This window comes from Ascaphus truei, chromosome 4, assembly GCF_040206685.1.
Source record: "Ascaphus truei isolate aAscTru1 chromosome 4, aAscTru1.hap1, whole genome shotgun sequence".
NCBI classification, from domain to species: Eukaryota; Metazoa; Chordata; class Amphibia; order Anura; family Ascaphidae; genus Ascaphus; species Ascaphus truei.
The window spans coordinates 77,210,583-77,237,952 of record NC_134486.1 but is presented as its reverse complement, the minus strand read 5'-3'; the positions used below and the strand labels follow the sequence as shown (position 1 = coordinate 77,237,952).

The 27,370-nt window shown below is 41.3% G+C and overlaps 1 protein-coding gene across 2 annotated transcripts in view; it reads right to left on the bottom strand.

Annotated features, from left to right (window-relative positions):
- Positions 1 to 27,370, bottom strand: part of MACROD2 (mono-ADP ribosylhydrolase 2) — a 1,806,074-nt gene that overhangs the window by 136,233 nt on the left and 1,642,471 nt on the right. For both annotated transcript variants that reach the window (XM_075596064.1, XM_075596063.1), the window contains exons 10-11: positions 5,339 to 5,419; positions 3,816 to 3,899 (exon numbers count right to left, since the gene is read on the bottom strand). In XM_075596064.1, the coding sequence (XP_075452179.1) occupies positions 3,816 to 3,899; positions 5,339 to 5,419 (165 nt within the window). The remainder of the gene's footprint in view (positions 1 to 3,815; positions 3,900 to 5,338; positions 5,420 to 27,370) is intronic.

Here is a 27,370-nt window from a genome sequence, read left to right as displayed (position 1 = left end):
TCACTCAGTACATACTACCCTATGTTCTTTATCTTTTTCTCCCTTTGCGCCTAAGTCATTCTTGAGGTATCTACCTTTTAACAGCTTGTGGAGCTGTAGACCTATATGGCAGCAGACTGAAATAGGGATTGTTAGATTGTAAGAGTTATTACCTTCCGATTTATATGTGGTAGAATTAATTTTACTTATTGAGATTGACCATTGTATAGGATTCACTGTGTGTTTCTTCTTTTTGTTATATATAAGTGTAGCCCTGGTAAGAAATGGGGCTATAGTTTTATCTTCCTCCTGTGTGTAAACTCTGCTAAGGGCAGATTGCCAGGAGTTGATATGGGTTTTTCCTGCTTATGACACTGGGTTGTGTAAGTGAAGGTAGGTCATGTGACCCTGTGTCCAATCAAGAGATGCAGGGGCGGTGCCTACTGGATGTTACATAAAGCAGTGACACTTCCTATTTAGTCTGTCTGCACAAGTTGTGTGTGAGTAGTGTGATAGTGAGTTAGAGTTGGAGGAGAAGAGTGATCAGCTCATGAGTAGAGCTGATCCAACCATAGTGTAGTGATGTGGACCAGTACCTCTCACCCTGCTTAATGGGGTGAGGGAAGAGTTAGCCCCACTCTGGGTGCCCTTGATCCAGAGTGGAGGCAGGGAAGGACCATCACAAAGGAGAACAGTTGGTTGATGGTGCATGAGCTGTACTGTCGGCTGCTGCTGCTGCCCTGCTGTGAATAAAGACTGCTGCTTTTAAAAAGGAAGACAAACCTGTGCGAGACTGGAATCTCTCATCCCTGTGTGGCAACACTCTCTGGTAAGGATTCCACCCCGCATTCCTGGGGCTTACTAAAGACGGAGGCGCTGCACCATTGAAACAGAACGAAGGCATCCACCCCAGTAACCTATTCCTGTTATCCCCCATGTCATCGCGAGAGACTCAGGCCCTCCTGTTGCCATCAGGTATGCACCACACAAAGACACGTTGCAAGACCCCAGTAGACCTTAGGGGCTCGATCTGCGATTGGCCCGGGGAAAGGGGGCTATATATATGTGCTCTTTACACATTTATATTTACATACAGTACACACACACACTCTTACATCACTAACATTTCAGGGACTATTTATCACCCCAAGTCATAAATCGCATACTGCACAGGGGGGGGGGGGGTGTTAGGTTTCAGTCACAGATAACATTAGTACAGTATATGCACTGTTTTTAAGTTAACCCTTGCTAGCTTTATTCAATGTACTATCGCCGGAAGAAGAGATCAGTGTATCTCGAAAGCTCGCACAAATAAAAGCATTTCGTTAGCCACAGAACGGTATCATCTATTTATTTTTTATTATATATATATATATATATATATAGAAGCAGGGAGCCTGCAGGGCTGAACTGTGTTAATTTTAGCTCCGGGACCCCTTGCTTCCAGAGATATTTACCTCCGTTGAGGGTGCCGGTATCTCTGTGGAGTTTAAATGTCCAGGTCATGCGTGCCAATAGGGAGCTGCGGGCGATGATGTCACAGCTTCCTATTGGCCCACCTGAAGTGGGAACAATTAAGCCGCCTTCTAGTTAGGGCCACAAGCTCCCTGGCTGCAGAGATACTAGCAAACCTTTCGGAGGTAAGTATCACTGGAAGCATTGGGTGCTCGGAGCTGAAATTAACACAGCTCAGTTCCGCAGACCCCCTGTTTGAATCCTAGAACTAAAAAAATAAAAAGATCTAGTGGAAGGGGTTGTGCTGCTTAACACTATAGACCAGGCCTGCACAACTCCAGTCCTCGAGGGCCGCAAACAGGCCAGGTTTTCAGGATTTCCCTACTTCAGCACAGCTGGTTCAATTAGTGGCTCAGTCATACTGAGCCACTAATTGAGCCAGCTGTGCTGAAGTAGGGATATCCTGAAAACCTGGCCTGTTTGCGGCCCTCGAGGACTGGAGTTGTGCAGGCCTGCTATAGACAAATGTCAGTAATTTTTACAAGTTAAGCTTGAAATAATTGTAATCTTAAATCTTACAGTGGCTTTATTGAATGTAATCATTACATTGCCCATCACCCAATCTGGAAAAGAAGGGGCACACAAATTGCATTTAGAAAAAGCAAAAACGTACTGATGCCTATGTGAAGTCAACGTTTTGGTAAAATATGCAAGTCTTGCCTACTGATTAGGACAGGGTTGGCTGGTTGTTTGGCACTCCCCACCCATTTATTAAGTTCACCCAGTATTTTCTATGTATTTTGTTATTTGATGTTCGGTATAACACATATTTCATGTTACTCATTAATCAGCCATAAGCCATCAGTTCATTTTCTACTGTACAATATTTGAAATAAGTTTATTTAACAAAAATATTTTTTTGTGAATTTAATTGTATGAAATTGTAATTAATAATGTCATTTTTGCTGTTACTTTTATTTGCTTTTTAACAAAGGTGCTACTGTATTTTTCGAAACATGTTCATAATATTATGAAATATTAAGGTATTTTGGTGATTGCTTTTTTTTTTAATGTTGCGTTTGTGAAATGTTTGGATTTTTAAAGAATGATGCAACAAAAATAAAAATGTTAATTGTGTTCGAATTTTTTGCTAAAATGTGCAAGTTCAACCATTTTCATTAAAAAAAATGTAATCTGAGGGTAAGCTTTTCATTACATTAGGCTCAAATTTCACTGAGGGTCAGAAATTAATTCCGAAGTTCGAATCAAAAGTAAAATTCTCGAACTGCTTGATTCGGAATTCGAATTGAGTGTTGAATCTTCAAACATTTGTATTCTAAACCCACGAACACTTCCTTCTATATTAAAAATATTAAGATGCTAAAAAATAAAAGAACAAAGAGCCATAAAATGGTGTAATTGTTCAATTTATGAAACTATTCATTGCTGCTAATATCAATGTTTCTTAATAAACTTAAACTACTGTATAAGAAGCAAAATGAGATTTTGTGAAATAAGAAAGACAATTATGCATGATACAAAATGTAAAAAGTTGTAAGCTAAGAGGTGGTAATTGATTTCTCTTTGGATTTCTGTTTAATCATGCATTATTTTATTACAAAATATATTCAGATAATTCCAGTAAAACGTTTTGTGTTTGTCTGACAACCAGGATTTTATTTTCCTAATGTCATTTAAAGCAGCAATATGGGTTAACTTTTAAAAAAAAAATATATATTTTTTTTATTGTGGGTTTGATGCAGGGGGTCCCTGAGCTGAACGCCCATATTTTCAGCTTCGGGGAACCCCTGCTTCCAGAGATACTTGTCTCTGTACAGGTGGCGGTATCTCTGTAGGCAGAGAAACTGTGTTCCTTAATCTAATGACATCTTAAATGTCCCGCGTCACACCGGCCAATAGGAAGCCGTGACGTCATCTGGTGCGGCGTCCCATTTGCCCACATGACCTGCACCGTTAAACTCTACCGGCACCCCTACGGAGGTAAGTATCTCTTGAAACAGAGGGTCCCCGCAGCTGGAATGAATGGGGTTCCACTCCGGAGACACCTTGCTTCAAACCCATAATAAAAAAATAAATATATATATCCTTTTTTTTTTTTTAAGTTAACTAAATACTGCTACTTTAATGTGTTTTTTTTTTAAATTATGACTGCATTTTTTCATGAACATGTTTAAAAATGCATCAAAATTAGTATACATCAATGCAGGGGTAAAGTATGAGTAATGTAGTAAAAGCCTGTATTATAAAGAAAAATTTTTTTAAAAAATAATAATTGAGAAAATGTTACAGAAAAATAGATGTCTTCATTGATTAAAAAACGGATTACATATTTATGTTTGTAAATATGGTTCATCACATACCATCTTTGGAATCCTTTACGTTTTCTGCTTTCTTTCCTTTAGATTTCTTCATGGGAGGTGACTGTGCCTTTTGATTCATTCCTTCTGTATACACAAAGATATTTTTTTTTAAGAAACACTTTTCTAAATGTGTATTACATCAAAACAAATTGACAGCCCTTATATTTTCTTTTGTGTTCAATTTACAGTGCCTATTATCCATTCAATACAAAGTACATATCAAAGCAATTTTGATACGATGAAAACTGGTGCATCTTAGTTGTCTTTGGCCAGGAGTCATCAAAGAGTGATGCAGGGTATCACGCCTGATCTGCCATTGCTGCTATTGACGTAAATGGCCATTTCCACCGCCGTACCCTTCATTGTGCTTTGACTCCTGGCTTTTGCGTCAATGTATTGTGTTACTTTATCCCAGTTGTGCACCACGTTGTCAGCTCTTGATCTGGAGAATGTCAACAAGGGACATTAAGGTGGGAGAGGAATGATGCATAGAGTGTAATGATACATGTCTCAGTTTGCATCTCTGTCCATCATTTCTATCTATGTCAGAAAATTGTCAGTTGTGAGGTGGCAGAAATATTTTTAGCTACAAATGTGCCAAGTTTCAACATAAATGTTTATACAAAAGGTGCAATGTGGCAACTTTTCTTTGTCATGATCCATAGGGGCTTATTCTGTAAGCTCCGTTAGCGCTGTACCAAGCGATGTGCATGGATAGTCCCATTGACTTGAATGGGGCTTCCTGTGCAGATCGCTCATTACAGCGCTAACGGAGCTTGCAGAATAAGTCCCTATAGATTCCAATATAGCTAAAAAATTGCAGTGAAGAGTGGAATACTCACCTGAGAGCAAATACTGTATTACAAGTACCTATTCATTCTGATCATCTGTATTCCCGCTGGAAATAAGTGATTCTGTAGTACACCTGGGGTTTGTGTGTCTCATGCATTACTTTAAAATATTATCATTGCAATTTTAAATATGTCGTTACTTTTAAGGAGCCTTGCACAGTATCATACTGCAGATTCTACCAATAGTGCTGAACAATTTATACAAGATACAGTATCCCCCATAACGCTACGATACAATTTTAAAAAATACCACATTGCAACGTTTATTTACTAAATAGTGCTAGCCATTTTCGATACCTATCCAGTGAATGGATATTAGTATCATTAATGGGTATGCTACTTTACTGAATAAACATACATAAAGATAAAATAATGGTACTTCACACTATAAATGACTCCTATTAACTGTGTAAGTGACCCCAAATGTTGGTACAGCTGTATTCAACGTACTTGCACCTGCTGGCATGCTCCCGTGATTCGGTGCTGAAGGGGATTAATTTGCTAAATATTTTATTAGTAGGGGTTTAATATTGATGGTAATAAACTGGTTAGTATTGGCAGTTCATTTCTTACAAAGATTAAATATTAGGTGAGATACTGTACAGTAGCAACAATCGCTAATAATAGCACGTCATGCATAACATAGCTCTTTAGAAAGGAATCTGTACAGACCTATATTCTCATTAATTTGGTCAATGTCTTCTTTTTTATCATCATCATCGTCTTCATCATTTCCACCATCATCATTATCATCTATGAAAACATAAAAAAGAAATTACATATAGTATAAGAGGAAAGTATCTGAACACCCAATAAAACTTAGTAGTTAAAACATATGACGCAATACTAAAGTCCCAAATTCATCCCTCAAACATATCGTGTTTGCCTCTTTGTTTAGCTATCTATATTCAAGGGCTGTTATACTAAAGTGCTAGCATTTGCAGACATCAGAAAACATTGTGTTGATGTCTTATTTTTCAATAAAGTAACAGTCTGAGTGACAAATTACCTTGACTAAAATTCCAATGGCACCGCATCTATTAAAGGAAAGTGCTTCTCTGTAAATGGTCATTTAACATACAGCTATGTTAACTCTTTCTCAGAAGAACCAGCAACAGATTTAAAAGCAAATATATTACCTCTGTAGTTACACTCATACTATCTTTCGATTTACCCCAATAATTATAAATAAATGTCAGTTTCGTAATTAGCAATTTACATTACACCAACAAAAGGAAGCATATAAGTCTTTTACATCGGGATTCACTAAACTTTGATAAGGGCTATCGGAATACGATCCAGAATATACTGCCAATGACTTGAATGGCAGTTATTGTGGGATTGAGCTCTGACACCCTTCATCAGAGTTTAGCAAATCTCCAATTTAGATTCTTACTCTGTAATTGTAAAAAAACAAAAATGTGTGTGTGTTTCAAGGATGTATTAGACAATATGCAGAAAAAAACAACAACAAAAACCGCATTAATAATATAAAGTAAAAACAAATTAATACATAGTCTATAATAGTAATAATTCTTGCAGAACATGCCATAACCTGGTAATGTAAATGTCCATTTTGGGTTTGAACAAGGACATCTGTTTTTCAAGTAATTAAACATTTGTTTATGGATTTAAAGAAGTGTACTATGAAACTGACGGTATTGGAACAATAATATGTCCTGCGTCTTCAATGTTTTGGTAGCTTGCATACTACTTCATAGCTGTTTAACTTGTAGAAACAATGTCTACAAAAACACAGGGGATAGGGAGTGATCAACTTAAATCTTCCTAATTAACAGAAAAATCATCATACGATAATTATAAGTGGGTGCAAACTGTGAACTGAAAGTGAATCAGTAAAATGGGGGACACAAAATGATTGTGTACCAAGGAAGATTCACTTAAATGCACACCTCTCTATTTAGTAAAATTTAACCTTTATTGTTTATTTACTTAAAAAATATATTATCGAGTGTTCATGTAATTGTAATAAAAATATATTAAACAAAATTAAACAGAGCAGTGACAATCCCTAAAGTATATATTACCACTCATGTGTATGATTAACAATTAGATGGTGGGGATGGAGACTGTAGATCAGCCCGGTGAGTAAAACCCACCGATATCGGCAGTAAACACAGTCAAAATAGGGGAGAGCCAAGTAGATCAGATAATAACTCTCAAAGTACATACTATGAACACATTCTAATGTGCAGTCCAGTATTAATCAGGGACAATGCTAAGATATCGTACTATTGATCAAATAATTGCATTGACCACCCCACACAGTGTGTGGATAATAGATATGTTGATACATATGTAGGTTCTCCTGATAGAGTGCCACAGCATATAATGCAGCAAATATCCACAACAGTGGACCCCCCACTGCTGTGGGTGTAAAGCTCTGTGATGATTAAACGTATAGCGAAGATGTTAAATAGATTGAGCTCAATGCAACACCACAGAGGCAGGATTGAATACTGGACAATAGTGTCAATACTTGAGGAGAAGTACACAATCATTTTGTGTCCCCCATTTTATAGAAACAATGTCACCTCGATCATCTTGACACTAGAACATAATTTAGAAACGTAAAAATATACACACAAAAAAAACATTGTAAGTTGATCTTTGTTGCGCATATTTTAATTGTTGGGTTCCACAAATTGTCATATGATTAAATAATATGCAGTTTTACCAAGTTCTTTACAAAGGTACATGACGTTGAAACTGGGTGACTGCACAATAATATGTGAGAGCGTGCTGGTCTATCACCATCACTATCTAATTGTAGCCCTGTCTGGTTTTGGCTAATACGTCTGCCCTCCTCCTGGCAGTAATCATCCCTGGTAAGGGCAGATTTGCCAGGAGTAATCATGGGTTTTCCCCACCTCTCTGCAGCACAGTGAGTCACAGAGAAGACAGTGTAGCCAGGTCTGGTGTCCAATCAGGGGTAAGGGGCTGGTTCATGCTGGATCTGTACTTAAGGGGCTGTACTTACTAAATTTAGTCAGTTGCCTCTACCATGAGAGAGGCTGGTCTACCCAAGAGCAGTGTGCAGAGCCCTGCACACTGTGTGTCCTCACTTAGGGGAGCGGTGGAAGACTATACCTCTTACTCTATCAGAGAGTAAGGGAAGAGCTAGGACTGCTCCTGGTGCCCGCTGGCTGGGAGTGTAGTCAAGGGACATCCTGAGGGTGCAGGCCCTAGTTCTGCTTAGTGACTGCTGTGCTATGTGCATAGTGAATAAAGACCTACTGTTTAATATACTTCTGTCCTGAGATTGAAATCTATTGGGAAGAAGGAGCAATAGCCACTCAAGCAGAGATTTCACCCCATGTCCTGAGGGCTGCAAGATATAGAGGCGCTGTCACCGTGAGTACGAGTCAGGTTATACCCCAGAAGCCTGTCCTGTTGCTATCCCCAACCATAATGCGGGGCACTCAGGGCTACTGTTTATCAGCAGGTATGCACCACACTACTCCAAGTAACCAGCATAGCATTTCCCATTATAGACCCTATCTGTTATTTGGGGTGGGGAGGGGGGAACAGGGTTACATAATCAATAAACTTCAGTCTTTGCCAAAACAATTGCTGATGAGGACATGCATCTACTGTACAACTTAAGTTATTTTTATCTTCTTTCTCTGTGGATAACTGGGTAAGAGAAGCAACAGTATTATATAACCTTATTTCTCAACCCCCAATTTTTTTTTTAACGTATATTTTTTTATTTTTCAGGAAACATGGTAACATAAAAAGGGGGGAAGGAAATGAGGGGGAGGGGGGTACAGAAAATAAAAGGGTTGTGGGGTGGGAGGGGGTAGGGCGGTGGAGTAACATCCATCACTGGCTTCATGCAAGAAGCAAACATTCCATAATACTTGTTGCATCCTATGCTAGGTCTAGATCTACCTAACCTTACTAGCTGTTTCTGGTTTCCTTTCTATTTTATGGTTCCTATTGGGTTCTTCCATATGTAAGTCTCCCAGGGGTCCCATGTTGTCAAGAAGGTGCTGTATCTGTCGTGTATTAGGCTTGTAAGTCTCTCCATCGTCATTATATAGTTTATCTTGTGCAATACCTCATTGATTGGGGGGGGGGGTCGTTCTGTTTCCAATGTCTTGCGATTAGAGTTTTGGCTGCGGAGAGGATCTACGTTATCAAAAAGTCTAATTTTCTCTCAAGTCCCTCGGTCGGCTTTAGTAGGAGCACTGTTTCTATATCCCATGTTAGCTCCACCCCTGTTGCCCCTTCTATTAGGTGTCTAATTCTTCCCCAGAATAGAATGATTTTGGGGCAGGACCACCATATATGTTTAAATGTACCTATTTGACCGCAATTGCGCCAGCACATAGGGGAGGTTAGCGGAAAAAAGGAATGGAGGCGAGCTGGTGTGTAGTACCACCTGTGTAGGACTTTCAGGTTTGTTTCCCTGATCAGGGAACATCGGGAGGCTTTAGCTATCCTTTCGTGGATTTCTACCCAGTCCTCTTCCTCTCGGGGGTTTCCTATATCGTGTTCCCAGTCTAGGATATTTTTGCTTGTTTGGTCATCATATTGTTTCAAGAGTGTCTGATAGAGTTGGGCAATCGTCCCTTTATTGTATTGACCTCTTTGGAACAGGCTCTCAAAGTTGGTGAGTGGTCTGTTCCAAGTGTCACTTGGTTGAATTGAGGAGACATAGTGGGCCAGTTGTATGTATTGGAATATTTGTGTGGTTGGGATATTGTATTCCTCTCTTATTCCCATGAATGATTTAACTTTTCCTCCTTGCTGCATGTCTCCTAACTTAGAGAGCCCTTTCTCATCCCATTGCTTAAAGATATTTGAGTTGTGAGCTGGTGTAAATTCGGGGTTGGATCCAATGGGTGTTAGGAGTGAGGGGATGGAGGAGATCTGCCTGTGCTTGCAGTTTTTATCCCAGATGTTTAGGGAATGCAGTAAGACAGGGTGGGCTCTATAGGCTATTTGCCTGTTCCCCTTTTTTACCCATAGAAGAGACGCTAACTCCTTTGTCCCTGCTTCCGCCCTCTCTATATCCACCCACGGCTTTTTCCCTGGGGCTGCGGACCAATAGATTAGTGGGCTTAGTCTAGCCGCTTCGTAGTATTTTGCTAGGTCTGGTTGGCCCAGGCCACCTCTGGCCAGGGAGAGGGCCATCAGCTTCTTCTTTATCCTAGGTTTTCTACCGTTCCATATACATTTAGTTATCTCTTTTTCCAGATCTCTGATTACATAGGTTGGAACCATTACTGGGAGAACTTGGAATAGATAAAGTATTCTGGGTAATAGGTTCATTTTCACTGATATTATTTTACCCATCCAAGATATCTGGTATCTTGACCAGGATTCCAAGTCTTTTTTCAGGTTTTTAATAAGATTCTGATAGTTTGCCCTGTAGATATCATCATATAGTCTCGTAATGTATATTCCTAGATATCTCATTTTGTCTGGCATCCATTTTATTGGGAATTTTTTCTTTAGTGCGCTTTCTAGTTCTTGAGGTATGTGTAGGCCTATAGCCTCTGATTTTGTGTTGTTCACTTTAAAGTTTGAGTGTGCCAAATTCGTCTAGCGTGTCAAATAGATTTTTTAATGAGGTATCTGGGTTAGTCAGAGAGAGTAAAGTATCGTCCGCAAATAGCGACACTTTATATATATTGTTTCCTATAGGGACACCCTCAATCCCTTGGTTCTCTCGTATTCTTGAGGCTAATACCTCTATGCACAAAGCGAATAGCATTGGGGAGAGTGGGTACCCTTGCCTGATACCGTTAGAAACTGCGAATGGTTCTGAAGTGTAACCTGAAGTGCGAACTGTGGCTATTGGGTTGGAATATAGCGCCTTAATGCCTTTAATAAAGTTTTCATGTAGGCCCATCTCTTTGAATACCCGGAACATTAAAGGCCAGGCCACTCAGTCAAAAGCTTTCTCAGCGTCTAACCCCAGAATCAGGGTAGGACGTTGGTTTTTGTTACTGTTATGGATAATGTTGATTACTCTCCTGATGTTATCAGAGGCCTGCCGTTCTGGGGTGAACCCCACTTGGTCGGGGTGGACCAAGGAATTTAATACTCTGTTCAACTGGTTGCTAAAATTTTGGCGAATAGTTTTATGTCTGTATTGATCAGAGAGATGGGCCTATAACTGGAGCATAGCCCCGGGTCTTTTCCTTCCTTTAGTATGACAATGATAGAGGCCTTTAGGGACTCTTTTGTTGGTGCTTCTCCGTCTAGGATCTTATTAAACCAGCGGATCAGATATGGCTTCAACGTGTGTTCGAATTTCTTGTAATAAAATTAGTGAACCCGTCTGGGCCCGGGGCTTTGGAGTTCTTGAGAGATTTAATGGCTGCTGAGACCTCCTCTGATGTTATCGGGGTTCCTAGTTGGGCTAATTCTGATTCGTCTAGTTTGGATAGTTTTTTTTTAATGTATTCGTCTAGCTTTGTATCGAGCCCCCTGTTGGCTTTATCAGGGTTTGACAAGTTATATAGATTACTGTAGTACTGGACAAACTCTTTATTAATTTCAGCCGGGTTGAGTGTTAGGCTATCTTGATTGGTTTTTATGCTGTATATATTGAGGTTTGCTGTTTTATTGCGGAGTTTTGCCGCCAATTGTCTGTCTGCCTTATTGCCTTTTTCGTAAAAGGTCTGGTTTGCCCATCTCATTGCTTTTTCGGTATCTTCAATCATTATGTTTTTAAGTTCCAATCTGTCCTTATCTATCGCTGCTCTAACTATGTCTGTTGGGCTTTGTTGGTAGGACTCCTCGTTTTCTCTGATACTATTGTTTAGTTTATTTATCCTCTTGTTTTTCTCCTTTTTCCTATGGGAGGCAATACTGATTATTTGCCTCTGAGAGTAGCTTTATGCGCCGCCCATAGTGTACAGTCGCTGACTTGCCCATTATCGTTTATTGTGAAGTAGTCCTGTATAGCCTTTCCTATAGCTTTTTTAGTGTCTGGTAACCTGAGCAGTAGGTCGTTCATTCGCCAGTGTGTGCCCGTCAGCCTTTGGTGTAGGTCTCTTATAGTTAGTGAAACCGGGGCATGATCTGACCATGTTATATTGTCTATTTCTGCCTTTATTATCCGATCCGCCAATTCTCTAGATACAAGTATATGATCAATGCGAGTGTATTGTTTATGCGGGGGTGAGTAGAAAGTAAACCCTTTGGTTATGGGGTTCATTAGTCTCCATGCGTCGACCAGCCCACCCAGTCTTATGCTTTGTTTTAGAGCGGTTGAGCTCTTCCGTCTCGAGTATTGCTCTTTGCCCTTGAGCTTCACCTGATCTTTGTTGCAATCTATAACTGTGTTGAGATCACCTCCAATTATTAAGTAACCCTTCTTGTATTGGCTTATCTCGAAATCCTCATTAATGTATCTTTCCTGATCTGTGTTGGGGGCATATAGGCTTACTAGTGTTAGTTCTATCGTGCCCAGTTTACCTGATACAATTAACATTCGCCCGGCCTTGTCTCTCTTTATTTTTTCTACTGCAAAGGGGATACTAGTTCTAATCAGGATGGCTACTCCCGCTTTTATGTCTGTCGCTGGTGAATGATAGATTTGGTGAAAGTTTTTGTCTCTTAATCTAACCATGTCTGCTCTATTCAGGTGTGTTTCTTGAATCATGTGTATATCGCTTTGTCTGTTTTTGAGGTTTTTAAGACTGACTGGAACTAAAACACAGATGTAGGGAGGGGAAATACAACAATCAAACTTTTGGATCAAGCATGTTAAACAGTTGTAAGCACAGTAACATTTTTAACTATCTAAGCTAAACCGAATCTGTGAAGGCTTAATAATGGCTTAAACCTTATGCTCTCAATTGTTTAGTTATACTGTGCTTTTTTTTTTTTCCATCCCTTTTTTTAAACCTTTTCCCTCCCTCCTCCCGGTAGTTCTTGTCTTTGTATTTGGATCAGCATACAGTTTCGGGATTGGGGATTACAGTTGAGGTAGAAATGTCTCTCTTGTGCTCTCACAGCTTTGCCGTGTTCTGATTGTTAAGCCTCAGCTCTTGGGGCTTGGTGGGTTATCCTGGGTTAGTTGTCACCCTGGACCACCTTTCGCGTCTTGGTCGCGGAAAAGCCTTCCCTGTATCTCTTCGTAGTTCTTTAACCCAGGTTTTTAGTTCTTTCCTGATATCTGGATGCTGATCTGCTTCTGACCCTGAGTCCGAGTCCGAGCGATCTTGAGCTTGTGCGGATTTCTCTTTGCCCGTTGGTGTGGGCGCCGCGTTCCTTCTGGTGAAGAACATGGAAGATTCCGGCTTCCCTGGCTTTCTAGGGGGGGCCATGCCGTCTGCGTTCAGCTATGAGGTGTAGAGGTCAATCAGGTCTGGGTCTTCCTCTTTTATATTGGTTGCTAGGTTGCCTTGGATAGTGGGAGCTAAGGGTGGTTCTTGTCCTTTTTTCTGGGCTCGCTGTTGTCCCACATATGCACCCCCACACTTGGGCATTCTGTTAGTCCATGGGACTAGTTGCTTGGTTCTCTGTTTTGTCTCATCAGGTGAAGGGGGGGTGAGGGGAGGGGCGGGGGCGTGCATTCACACCGCTCTTTGATAATTATTCACCTTTTCCACTGTACAGAACTTTCAGCCCAGTGCTTTTCAGGCCCCCTTGAACTGTGATTTTTATTAGTTTGTTTGTAGTGATTATTTTATCTGGACTCTCTCCCTTTAAGGGCCAGTGGTGGCCATCTTGGATTACCAGGTAGGAGACGGCTGTAACAGAGGAGTTCTCGTTCTTGGCTGGTCTGCCCCCTTCACTTCTCTTTGCAGAGAGGGGTCTCCTACTTTCTCTGCTACAGCGGGGGGGGGGGGGGGGTGTGGGCAAAGGGTGAGGGGTTAATGGTGTCATCATCTCCGGCTCTGCGCTACCCCAGAGGGGCTTCGGTTCCAAGATGGCCGTATCCCGCCCCCTCCTGTCCGCAAGGCCCCCTCCGGTCCGTCCTGAACCGTATCCCCTCCCTTTATACCTCTGCCGCCGGTGTGCCGCGGTCCCCGTTTCTTCGGCTCTGGTTTGGGGTTCTGCCTCCGCCGCCCGGTGCTCCGCTGCAGCCTTCGGCGCGCTCCTGTTCAGGCGCGTGCGGCGGCCATCTTGTGCACTCGGCTGGCGTGTGTATGGGAGGCTCGCGCTGCCAGTGTCTGCGGGTGCTCAGGGTCCCGATTCTCCGTGGGCTTCCCGGCCTGGATGTCAGCGGTCGGTGGTATGTAGTCAGGGGATATTATGGGCCGTCCCTGGGCTGTTTTAGCTGACTTTTGGCTGGGATTATGTGGTTTAAGCTCCCTGTTTGGACGGAGCTAATCTTCCCTGCGACTTGCTCGCTCTGCGTCCAAGCCACGCCCCCCAACCACCAATTTTTAATTATAATCTTTAGTACTGTAAAAAAAAAAAAAAAAAAAAAAAAGCATTTTGTGTATGGTTAATGTCTATATACTAAACATATTACTGGTGTTTTACTTACTTAATTTAAAGACATACAATACAATACAATTTATTATATTCTAGTATAGTATGGGGTTTTAAAAAGGTGCCAGCTGTACTTGCTTTAGGGACTAAATTAATGTCATTATTTTCTGTTGTCATGGAAAATAATTCTGTTCATGTTATTCATGTAATTGCAGGTTACTAAAGTAATAATCTATTTAGTCAAGAAAATATATGAGCTGCAGTTTTTCATCACAAATGAAAAAACTTAGGAAGCTACAACAACAAAAAGTTCTGAAGTTTGTTTTGGAAAGCACTTTACAAAGTGTGATAAATAAATAAAATGCTTAACTTAAGAAAAAAACAAGTTTCTATTTATACTTTGACTAAGAAAACAACATAGAAATGAATTTGGCCAAATTTGGCAGATAGGCAAAACTAGAATTGATTATGAACAAAAATACCTGACCGGAGAAATAAGGGAAAGAAAGAAAAAAAGACGGGAAGTAGAATAAGTTGAACAAGTCGAAAAGTATCAAAGAAATACAACAGATATAAACATAAAATTGTCTGGATTGCAGACTGGCCTGGAGGGCATAAAAGGCATTCGTTAGACATTTTTTTTGTCTGGCACAATTTTGATACAAACACAAAAGGTTTTATAGATTTTTTTTTTAAGGGAACTGTAGTAAATCAGCTTATCCATAAACACAATGTGCCAAATTCTGAATATACCCTAACCCAGCGGTGCGCAAACTGGGGTGCGCGAGACTGAGTGCGGGGGGGGGGGGGGGGGGGGCGCGGGGATTACAGAGGTCCTGGCGCATCATGAAGGCACTTAAAGTAAGTGCCAGACAGCTGCAGGGCCTCTGTAAGCCTAACTTACCTTGGATCCGGCGGCTTCTCGCACGCGTCACCATGGCGGCTTCTCACACGCGTTGCGTGAGGTCATGTGACGTCACGTTGCTATGGCAATGTGACATCATGACACCGGAGCCGACGCCGGAGTGGGGGTGAGGGCGCGGAGGTGAGGGGACCGCCGGCAGGGGGTGCAGGGAAAAAAGTTTGCTCCCCCCCTGCCCTAACCTGTAGAAGGAGCATCCTGGCGTTTTCAGGATGCCTCTATAACTCCCTTGGTGGCCAGGATCTGGTATAAAAAGATTGTATTCCAATTTTGTAAAACCTTTTACAGGGAGGCCAAGTAGGGATGATTTAGGTTCCATAGGAATATTAATAGTAGGATATCTGAGGCTAGTTCATTAATCCCATTCCAATGGGGAACAATTTGGGGATATTCCCAGCACAAATGCAGTTCATGTCTCAGCACAAACCCTCCAGCATAAAGGGGAAATATTATCATGCCTTTAGTGAAGCTTTTCTGGGGTGAAATACCATCTGTAGGCAGATCTATATTTTTTGTACGACAAGATTATGCAGCAGAATAACAATTGCAATCATATATTCAAATGTTCTAAATGTGTACCTCAACTGTTTATTTGCAGATTATTATTGTTTATTTGCAGATATACCAAATGAGGAATTAGAAAATGAAATTTTAGCTTTAACAAACTACAGATGCAGCGGCCATTATTTTAACAAATCACAGCGCCGTTTTCGTGTGCGCTGCTGTACACCACGCGGCATGAACGCAGCCAATCGCCCCAGGCACACGTGTTTATCGCGGTTGCTTTGTTTGAATTTCATCGATTGTGTGCAATTAAATGCAATGAAATGAATGAATTGTAATGTGTACAGTACTGTGCTACTGTGACAATTTCAGGTGTTTAAAAGCCACAACACTAAAATGCCTGCACTCGTGTCTTAAGGCGGTACGGTTAGAAGAAATCCCGCGCCATGACATGGTTATTCCGAGGTATACACCGTGTGATTTGTTAAAATAATGGCCGCTGCATCTGTAGGAAAACATGTTATCAAACTGGTAATCGCCCGTGTTTGAGGAGAAAGTAACAAACTTGAAAATAACACAGTACTGCCACCTTTGAATGTTTTTACTTTTTGATATGTCTGGTATGGTTGTAGAAACCGCAATAAAAAATCCAAGCAGATTAGTATTTATCGTATGTGTTGAAATCTATGTTATAGTATACAAAATTCATTTTTCTGACCATATTTTTGGAGATATTAATAGGGTTGTCATGCTTATAGTTTTACTGTATTACACTTTTTTCATTATTATATACAATTCCTTTCCTTCACCTTACTGTTAATGGAACTTTCTTTGCATTGATGACATACAAATATTCCCATTGCTCGCACATTTCAAATCACACATCACTCAGTGCATTTCTTTTATAGTTTGATTTCTTTGTTCTCCACTCTTTTTGCTGCTTTTGACATTTAAAAGAAAAAAACATGGCGCATTAATGGAAATAATTCCAGTGTTACTATTTTGCTACCAAGAAATGTCATTTCTGACAGTTTACTGTGGCAGGTTTTCCCTAATATTAATTGCTCAAGGACAGTGACAAGTGCACAGTAAAACTTGATGTGGAAGAATTTCTTGGGCTTCATTCACATTATACATGGACTAATGTGAACTTCAAAAGCCTACAGTTTTTAGAAGTAAATCTAACCTCCAACAGAGGATTCTATAACACTGCGTGTGACGCAATTTGAGAACTAATGATATAGCACAGGGAAAAAAAACGGAAAACGCCAGAGACATTTCCAAACTTTGAACAAGCTTGGAGTCCCGCATAATGTTTCCTTAACTCAGCCTTTTCATGTAAAGGTGAATGTAAATGTATTCAATTGTATAGATTTTGTTTCATAATTTAGTTTAAACAGTTTTTGATTCCAATATGAAAAGTATGTTGTCCACTAGTGCACAAACAAAATTGATAATACTCAAAGAAATGTATCGCTACAACTATTGTAATGGGTGCTAAAACTCTGGTAAATCCAAAACAGACATTCAAGGCAGTCAATAAATAAACTAAAACACATGCAAAAGTGATTATAGCTATCATTTCAATTAGATCCTTAATGTAACTGTGCTATCCTGCTTAATGTGTAATAATGTAAACTACAGAAGTTTTAAAGATACATTAAAGTTTATCTGCAGTGGTACAGATGTAGTAAGAATTAGTGCACCTGTTGGCATGCGCCAGTGGGTGCAATAGCGCGTCAGCCCCACCCCTTTTCTCAACACATCTATTCCATTTAAAATGGTTGCTGTTCCCGCTGATGTATTGTGTGCGTCCCACTGCAACGTGCCAGTGGGAGCAATAACGGCTGCTACACCTGTATGTACTTATTTATTATTTGTAGAGCAGGATGAGGGGGCGGGGTGCGTAATATGTAAAAACACAGAATAGAAAATACATAGCGTAGCAATGTTGATAGCAAGATGTAATATCTGAACCTCTAATCTTTAAACTTTATACTTATATAAATGCGAGTGCAAATAGCATATCACAATCTAAATACTGGTGTATAGATGAATTTGGATCAAGGTGACATCAGAGGTCAAACGCTGTGTGGGTAGTCTTTGAAATGGAAAAGAGAGGGAGACACCATCGCGCAGAATATCTGTTCTGATTAAATTTTTAAAGTTTACAATAATCCCTCCAGGGTGCACACTTCCAATGAATGCAGGTCAAAAGGGAACATAAAAGTATAATAACAGATGCGGGGCAAAGGTGATCTCACCACCCATCCCGCGTGGGTCAGAAGAACTCGCCGGTCCTTTGCTGGAGCTGCTTCCTGTTGCGGATCAGCCTGGAAACAGCAACCGCTCTCCTTGGAGTTCCTTCTCTCTCTGACCCGGTGTGTCTTCTTCAACTTCCCTCCTGGATTCAACGTGTTTCACTTGTGACAACAAGCTTCGTCAGGAATCCTACTATCCTACACAACTAGCAGCATTATTAAAGCAATAAATAGTTTGCTAGTGGCTGAGATCAAATTAAAGAGACAATTGTCTCAAAGGTAAATACACCATATGTTAATGTCACTGATGGTAAACTATAAACTGACTAAGCTCTGGATGCCAAATAGTGAACCATGTACTTCAATGTTACATAAAAAACCCTAAACAATTAACTACTCCACCTCAGCAATAAACATATTCTGGGTGAATACTATATATTAGACATAAGTATAATTTAACCGAACAAATGAAACACATATTAGCAGTAGTGATGATACATAGTAATAAAAAGTAGTACTAATAACTTTAATAACATATTAAATACTTCAAAGTTACTCTATAACAATATATTTAAAACATTTTAATGTCATATGCTCAATTTAAACATCCTTAATTTAAAAATCCTCATTATAAACATCACATTTTAGATCTAACTACAATAAACTACTTTATAATAACATTATGACTCAATCTTCTGTAGGTGGGCCAAATGTCACTCCATCGTACATTGCCAAAAAGATAAGCAGAGAAGATAAAAAATCTCATTAGAATAGATATGAGCTACTTTACCATATGATAAGAACAAGGAATACATGCAGAAGGGTCTGTAATGCAGAGCTACATGATAACTAACCCAATATTGCACTTTCAATTTATAGTTAGTCGTATAATCCATAAAGATTTTTTACAAATAGTAATGAATAATCCAAACAACCCTAATAGCAATTTGAAACATGCTATACAAAAATCTAAAATAGATTAGAACACTTCTTAAAAGTTAAAAACTTACTATTAAAATAATAACCATTTCTAGTGTGAACTGGCAAATGCAGTCAGAAGTCAACAGGGCATAATATTACCAGAGTCTTGCTAAGGGTTAGCAATGTAGCCGGCATACTGTACATGGTGTGGTGCCATCGCTGTCCTCTAGGGGCACCACACCATGTGTTCTATGTGTAATATGCCTGGCCACTCAAAACAATGTCCTTTCAAGAATGGGTATCCTGGCGTGGTCCCACAAAAGGAGCCGCACCAGAGATGTTTATGGTGTGAAAAGCTGAACCATACCAAAGACTGTCCCTTCAGGCAGGACAATGATGATGACGATGGTGATGATGAGAGAGAATGTGTGCCCAGTACTGCTACCTTTAAAGCAGAAGTTACAGCCCAGAGCGTTTGGCGCAATAGTCACGGGAACGACGACACGCCTAGAGATGACAGAGGCTGCCGCTACCACCGTGTGCAGAGAGCCAAGCGAACCAGAGAGAACAAGTCCTGACTGGAGACTATGCTATGAGATGTCCCAGAGAGATGTGCAAAACTTCATCAAAGACTTAGAAGTTTCTCACCAAGAGGCTCGCGTGCTCAAAACAGAGCTGGAACTCTCACACCATGAGGTCTCTGAATTGAAGGATTCTGAGGAAGAGATCCTTATTTGTTTGGAAAAGGTAAAAAGAGCAAATACAAGCCTGGGACAGAAAAATTCAGACTTGACTGACCAGATCAGTAAAGGTGCTAAGAAGCTTCACCAAGCAGGGAAAGTGGAGAAGCAATTGATCCAGGAAAAGCTAGAGGTGCAGGAAGCATTGCAGAATGCAGAGAGGATGCAACGTGTCTCCCTGGAGCAGCACACACAAGCAGCGCACCTATGGCAGAGCCAGCTGCAAGAGCTACATGCAAGTCTGCAAGCGGCCAAGGAGAAGCAGCAAGTGCTACAGGAATGGCTGAGTACCCAGTATGTCCCCAGAGAGCAGCATGAGGAGCAGAGGGCCACGCTGTACGCCACAAGAGCATCGCTGGGGGCGGAGCTTGAAAGCCAGGTGATTCTGTGTGAGAGGGAGCGCGGGAAGGTCCAGAGACTGGAGCAAGAGCTGGAGAAGCAGAGAGGCACCTCCATCTCCATGAGTCAGTATGCCAAGGAGAAAGAAGCCTGGAAAACAGAAGCAGCGGCGATACTGGCGAAAAAATCTGCAGAGCTCCAAAAGATGAAGGAGGCACTGACGCAAGCTCAGAGCAAGCACCGTGAGGAGGTGAGGGCCCTGAGAGGGGACTTGCAGGATCAAACTGATGTCCTGCAGACGCAGATTGCTGAGCGCAAAATACAGCTAGCCAAGAGGGAGGAGATGACCGTCCGTCAGGTGGCTTGCCTGACATTGCACTATGAAACCGAGATGGCCAATACCCGAAAGCTGCTGGATCACACGGCCAATGAGAGGGCCCGACTGCAGCTGGAGCTGGACAAGGTCTGGGAGGAGCACCGGCAGTTGCAGGTCAGAAATAGAGGAAAAGAAACAGATTTAAGACTTGCGCTAAACCAGCTAGAAGATGTGGAGTCATGACTCAACGCCAAAGAAGCTGAACTGGCAGCTGCACTGAGTGAAAAAAGAAATGCAGAAGGACAGCTTCATGACCTGAGGAAGGACCTGGCGTCTGAGTGTGCTGGCCGCAAGATGGCAGAGAAACAAAAGCGTGACCTGGACGAGATACTCGAGGCTCTGAAGACTGAGCGGGACGCTACATTGGACTCTAATGGACTCATCAGGAGGTTTCTCAGCTGAAGTTGGAGAAAGAGGTTACCACCCTAAGACAGACACTTGGGTCACAGAAGCGGTCCATGGAAAAGAGGGCGGTAGAGATAAAGCAAGTGAGGCGCACCAGGAAGCGTGACTGCAATACCGTTGCAGTACTACAGTCTACTGTCCACAAGGAACGGAATGGGAAGAGCAAGGTGCGCTGTAGTAGCACCGTAAGAAGCCAGTTGTACTGCAATACCCATGGGACCCAAAGTGGATTCCTTGACAGGAAGGCAGCCTCTGTGATGAGACAGTCGAGAATGGGACTGAAGAGTGTCCATGTTCGTAAGATGAGAAAGACCTCACAGGTTGTCCAGCAACACTCCCAAACATTTGCAAAAGGGGACACAACAAAGGCGGAGCTTCAACCCTAGACTCAGGACAGCAGAAGAGAAAGAGGTAGCGAAGGATGAGTGTTCAGGCCCAGATGGCCTGGTAATTACCCCAAAAATAAAATGCCTAAATTGGAAGGCAAGAAAAAAAGTGTTGCTGGAAAAAAAAAGGGGACAAGGAAGAAAGGCCCAAGCCTACGAGTCTGCCGACTGTCATAGAGAGGCATCATGGTGTGCACTTGGGGTTGATAAGACCCCCACCCAAATTGAAGTTATAAAGATAAATGAGGTGAAAATCAACACTAAAAGTACGCTGATGGAAAAAGGTCCAAAAGCCATCACTGCTAAAGCGGAGTTGCTGTCTTCACAAGAAAAGGCCAAACAGGCACTGGTGAGTGAACGCCATGAGATAACTGAGGTCTTGGCTCTTCTACAGGGTAAGGGAGACTCTGAGCACAAGAGGAAGAAGGCAGAGATAGCTGATAGACAGCAGGATGCTCGGGAACATTAGCAAAAGGGGACACAACAAAGGCGGAGCTTCAACCCTAGACTCAGGACAGCAGAAGAGAAAGAGGTAGCAATGGATGAGTGTTCAGGCCCAGATGGCCTGGTAATTACCCCAAAAAGAAAATGCCTAAATTGGAAGGCAAGAAAAAAAAAGGGGGAGGGAAGGGCCGATGTCTGACAAAGAGGTGGGTGCACAGGAATAGTGCACAGGCCGCTCACAGGATAATGTTTCGCTGGGGTGAGGGATATGTGGTGCCATCGCTGTCCTCTAGGGGCTGAATGGGGCAGTTATTGGACTTTTTCATCACAAAGAGTTAATTTAATCCTCCTTGGTGATAACTAATGAAGCTAATCAACCTGTTCTGAATAGCCAGGAAGTGCTTTAAAAGGCTGGAAGCTGCAAGGCACAGAGAGACAGTTTTCCCCAGAGAAGGGGGGGGGGAGATAGAGGAGCTCCCCAGCAACCAGGAGCTGGCTAAAGAAGTCTGAGAGACACTGCTGAGAGTAGCTGTGCTGAAGCAGTGACGGCTAGTTACAGAGGAACACAGGAGTTTCCCTGAGCTCCCATGGGGTGGAATCCCAAAGAGAAGAAGGAAGGACGATACTGTGCTGAAGCAGGGACATCGCCAGATGGACTAAGATAAGCACAACCCTTTCTATCGTTTACTAAGACTGCTGTTACCTTATTGCTTATGCTAGGGCATGTTTTGGGCTGACAACTGGCTTAGCTGGCAGCCCTGATAGTAAGGGCCTGAGAAGTCAGTTAGCTTTCCTAATGGAAATAGGATGCCCAGGACATACTTGAAAACGAGAGGTAACTCTCAATGTACAGAGGCGGCACATTTTATTTGAGTGCGGCTAGCTCCGCAAGCCTGGGGATGCCCCGGCATGCTAGCCGCACTCCCTCGGCGTGCCGCGCATCATCGACGCGCGGTCAAGCGTCATCGGGTGCCTGCGCCCCCTGCACGTGCGTCCAGGGCTCCCCGAGGGAGCCCTGGTGTCCCGCGATGTGGGGGACGGCGGCAGGGGGTTCCGGGGGACCCGGCGGACCCGGCAGCGGGAGAGAGAAAGCCCCGATCGGAGGGCGCTCCTCCGTGTCTTCGGCGCGCGCCCGGCACCCTCTGGCGCGTGCCAGGTTACTGCTGCGGCCGAGAACGGGCAAATGCTCGAATAAACTCGGCCGCAGCAGTATTACTTCCTGGTAAAATATTTTATAAATCAAATAAATAAATAATTTGATTTTATTATTTGGTTTTTCTTAAAAGGACGGTGGGCCTATTCATATTATTTATCCCTGTAAATAAACCCCATGTATAAAGACATACAGCGTTTCCTGCCTCATTTGGGATAAAAGAGCCTGCAATGTGATGTTGGCATCACAATGGATAGACAAGCCAGTGAGACATAGAGACAGGGATAAACAGTGTTAGGTATAATATCATAGCGGATATTGGGAGTGAATCATGTCAAAAACACCCCCAGCTCTCTATCTGCATTTAATCCCTTCGGGATGGGAGTCTTTAGTTCATGTATCCAATATTTCTCTTTTTTTGTTAGATCCGTGTCTCTATTGCCGCATCTCCAGTGCTTCTTTACATATTCTATCCCTTGATATATCAGGCCAGCAGCATCTGCATGGTGACGTAATTCAAAGTGTCTACATAAACTCTGGGTTGCTACTTTTCGCTTTATATTGCTTAAATGCTCTAGTATTCTTACTTTCAGAGGCCTTGTGGTTTTTCCTACATATTGGAGGCCACAAGGGTACTCCAATAAGTAGATAATGTAGTCTGTTAGACATGTTATATGGCTATTTATCTTGAAAGTACAGTATCACCTGTATTCTTAGATTTAAATTCGTTTTTATCAGCTGACATATCTACATGCTTTGCACAAAAAACACCCAAAGAAGCCTTTAATTGAATTCGGACAGTTATCCCTCTTTTTGTCGTCACTCACTAGGGCGCTAGGTGCCAATTGTTTTTTTATGTTCCTTGATTTCCTGAATATAACTCCTGGCATTTCTGGAACATGGTTTCTTAAAATTGGATCGTTTTTGACAATGTGCCAGTGTTTTCTCACTATTTGTTTTATCTTCATGGCGTCCCTATTAAAATTAGTTAAAAATGTCCATTCAAAATTCTTTTTATCTTTCTCTGCCGTTGATTTCATTTTGACTTTAATCAGATCTTGTGTATCCATTGTTTGTGTTTTATTCCATTTTCCTCCAATTTGCCAGTATTATAATCCTGATCTAAAAATCTCTGTTTTAAAAAACAAATTCAAATTCTGTATTGTTGGTGCAGTTCCTTTTTGAGCCTCCTAAACTGGCCAAAAGGAATATTATCAACCCATTGTGGGTGATGACAACTTGTTTTCAAAATAAAATTGTTCGTATCGACCGATTTAAAAAACGCTTTATTATTGGACAGGTTTATCCTGTCATTTAAGTGTCATTGGGTCCCTGAAGTTCTCTGCTTTATTCTAGAGATTTTAAGTATCACAGGTGCGTGATCTAACCATGTACTGTTGTCAATTTTTACTTCTGGGATAGTGGTGATCAGGTCTAGACTACCAAATATAAAGTCTATTCTTGAAAAATTTTGGTGCGGCGAGGAGTAGAAGGAATAACTTCTAGTAGTGGGATTGATTGTCCTCCAGGCATCTTCCAAATGGTGGTCTTTTAGTTGTTTCATTAATGTTATAATTGCTTTCCTGTGTTGGCCCCCTGTTTATTCAGGTGCTTAATTTATCTCGTCTCTGATTAAGTACAGAGTTAAAATTCCCTCCTACAGTATGATGAGCCGCCCCAATTTATGATTCATAATTATGATAAAGCTCTGTTGATAGAATGGTTTCTGGTTCTCATTAGGTGCATAGGCACATGCTAAAGTAATGTCTACTGTGCTTTGTTTATCCACCACTATAATTAATCTGCTATATTTGTCTGTGTTATGGCAGTGTAGCTTAAAGGAATAAAGTCTTATAATGCAAGGATTGATCGCGATGTTCGTTTTGGGTTGTCTCAGGAAGCAAGGGCACTCGCCAACACTTCTCATACTGGCTTCTTTATTATTGTGAATGGGAAGCCCCACCTGTATTTTATTTCATGCTTTCACAAGATTGACGTAATATACTTAAGATACTCCTTCGGGCCAGAGTTACAGGGGCAATGTCATTAAATATCTGAAGGCTTGACACCTCAAATAGAATCTTTCTTGTGGTGTGCCAAGTGAACTCTGTCCAGTTCAGCTTTTTCTGGTATCAGGGTTCGCATGAGTCGTAGCATGTAAGGCCTCAGTTGTTCTGGGGACACTGTCTCTGGGATACCTGATGTTGTGCTGCGGCAAGCGATTTTCAGCTTCTTCGTGCCCTTCTTTCAGTGACTGGACTTGCTGTTTTAGGGACCTCACCTCATTCATGATATCTCTGTTTCTCAAAGATATCCACCAGCCTGGTCTCTAGGTTGGTGGTCCTTTCTGAGATGGCTGCAATTTCAGATTTAAATTTCCTCACTGCTTTTTTGCATTTCCTCTTGTATTATGTGCTTGATATCCTGCATCCATTCTTTCATGTCCCTCCTCGAGTTGGGTCTGCAATCTAGCATTCGGAATCAGAGCTGGAACTGTTATGGCACACAGTGATCCGCCATTGTTTGTTCGGGCGGGGGACACCTTCCCCCTTTGCAGTTTTGTCTGATTTTGTGGCATAACGGAGTCATTCCGGTGCCTCCTCGTTCCGTGATGGGCTTTGCGCAGGGCTTTTTGAGGTCCGTAGCTTCCTACTTATGGTGTGAAGGCACAGAGCTTGTCTTAAGCAGCCACCTTGATCAGTGCTACGCATGCGCCCTCTGATATTACTATTTGATTTCATTTACTAATTGTAAATTAATGAGTTCACTAATGTAACGTTTACATGTATTTAGTACATGTGACAAATGCTCAGAATATAAAATATGCCCCAAAAAAGAAGTTGAATTTAATTTGAGAAACAACGCTATGTACCAGTAATAATACAAAGTTAATTAAATAGAATATTGAGTATTCATGAGTGCATTTAATACATATCAGATTCTCAAAGGAAGAATATCCTAAGGTGACAGAAGAAAAATGTAACCTACTGTATTTACCCTGTGCTCTGAAGAGTGACGCCTCTATTTAAATCCTCCTTTTATGTTTTAACTCTCTAGTTTAAAAAAAACTTCAGTCAGAAATATTGGATTAAAAAGCAAATTAGTTATTTGCAGGTTATAACTCCTAAAATGGGAACCACCAGCAAATAATATATACAAGGTGTTAAGCTCAAGAGCCACTGTTAACGCCGAGACATAGGGGCTTATTCTGTAAACTCCGTTAGCGATGCGCTGAGCGATCTGCATGGAAAGCCCCATTGGCTTGAACGGTGTTTACAGAATAAGTCCCATAGACTTTAGTAAAGTTTAGAGGTTATTTAAATGCAGACTACAGTATAACCCCTTTTCTAATTTAGCCATAAAATTAAATAAATACATTATGAATACACAAAATAATATATCTAACAAAGTTATTTAGATAGCTGTATTTTCTTCTTAACAGTCAAGATCTAGCCACTGTGGATTTTCAATGTTATTTATTAAACATTTATTGCATTGAGCTTTCTTATTTAATCTATCTGCCTTGTGCTTTGCCACGAACCTGCTTTTTTCTTCTCAGCTGCCATCTAAAATACCATTATGGAATAGACAGGTCTAACCAAAAGAAGCACTGTATTAATCATAAGGATTACTAAGGAATCCAGTGTCACAAATGAAATCATTAATCCAAGATGGCAGAATGCTAACTTCACAGAAAGAACATCACAAATGTATTTTAGATTTTATTTTGTATTTCAACATTAGTGTTGTAGCACATTTTGTAACACAATGGCCTATATTTACTAAGCCGTGTTGTGCCATTAGATGTCTTTTAGTGCTGGATGACACCTTATGAACTATTCACTGAATGGACCACTAGATACCATTGTATATCACTGCTTAGTAAATATGTCCCTATAGGGCTTATACTGTAAACTATAATAGCACCAATCTGGCGATATTGCACTGAAAGCCTTATTGACTTCATTAGGGTTCACTGTGCAATAGCCACGGATCAGCGCTATTACAACTTTCAAAATAAGTCCTTATCATTCTATTTTACAAAGGTATAATCTACATTCAAATCCTTCCTTTGAATGTTTTCTGCAACCACCAGATATTCTAAATCAGGGGTGTACAAAGTGGGGGGCGCGCCCTCTGACATTTTTGGGGAGGGGGGGGCGTGGCTGGTACAGAGGCATCGCACTTCCCCGAATGCATTTAAAATAAATGCCGGGGATCGCGTGAGGTCTCTGTAACATTTAATTACCTTCCAGCAACATGTCTCCATGGCAATCCGGCGTCAAATGACGCAGCGGGTTCACGTGATGTCACGTTGTCATGGCAACATGACGTCACATGACCCCACAACGTCATTTGATGCCGGAGCCGTGCCAGGAGGGAGGGGGCGCGAGCCAGAGGGGAGAGGAGACAGAGGGGCGCATGTAGGTAACTTTGCGCACCCCTGTTCTAAAGCATATAGTCATTGATAGAAAAATGAAATGTTGGAAGTAATATTAACGTAAAGGTTTAATGTTATAAATCTTATGAATTGCACAAAGACATACAGTATTGTACATACTGTAGATATAATGATGATTGGATTATCACCGTAATCAACTAAAAGTTACAAGATTTGTTTTGTTTCATTTGTTAGTACAATTCCAAAATACCACAATTAATCATTATTAGTTAATGGCAACAAAAATAGTAATTATACATTAATAATTCATACAGTGCAAAGCTCCAGTAAATAATTGATGCTGGTATGTGTAAGTTTCTTACAGACCAACATAATATGTGCATTATTCTCCATACTTGCGTACACGTATTTGTAGACTTTTAAAG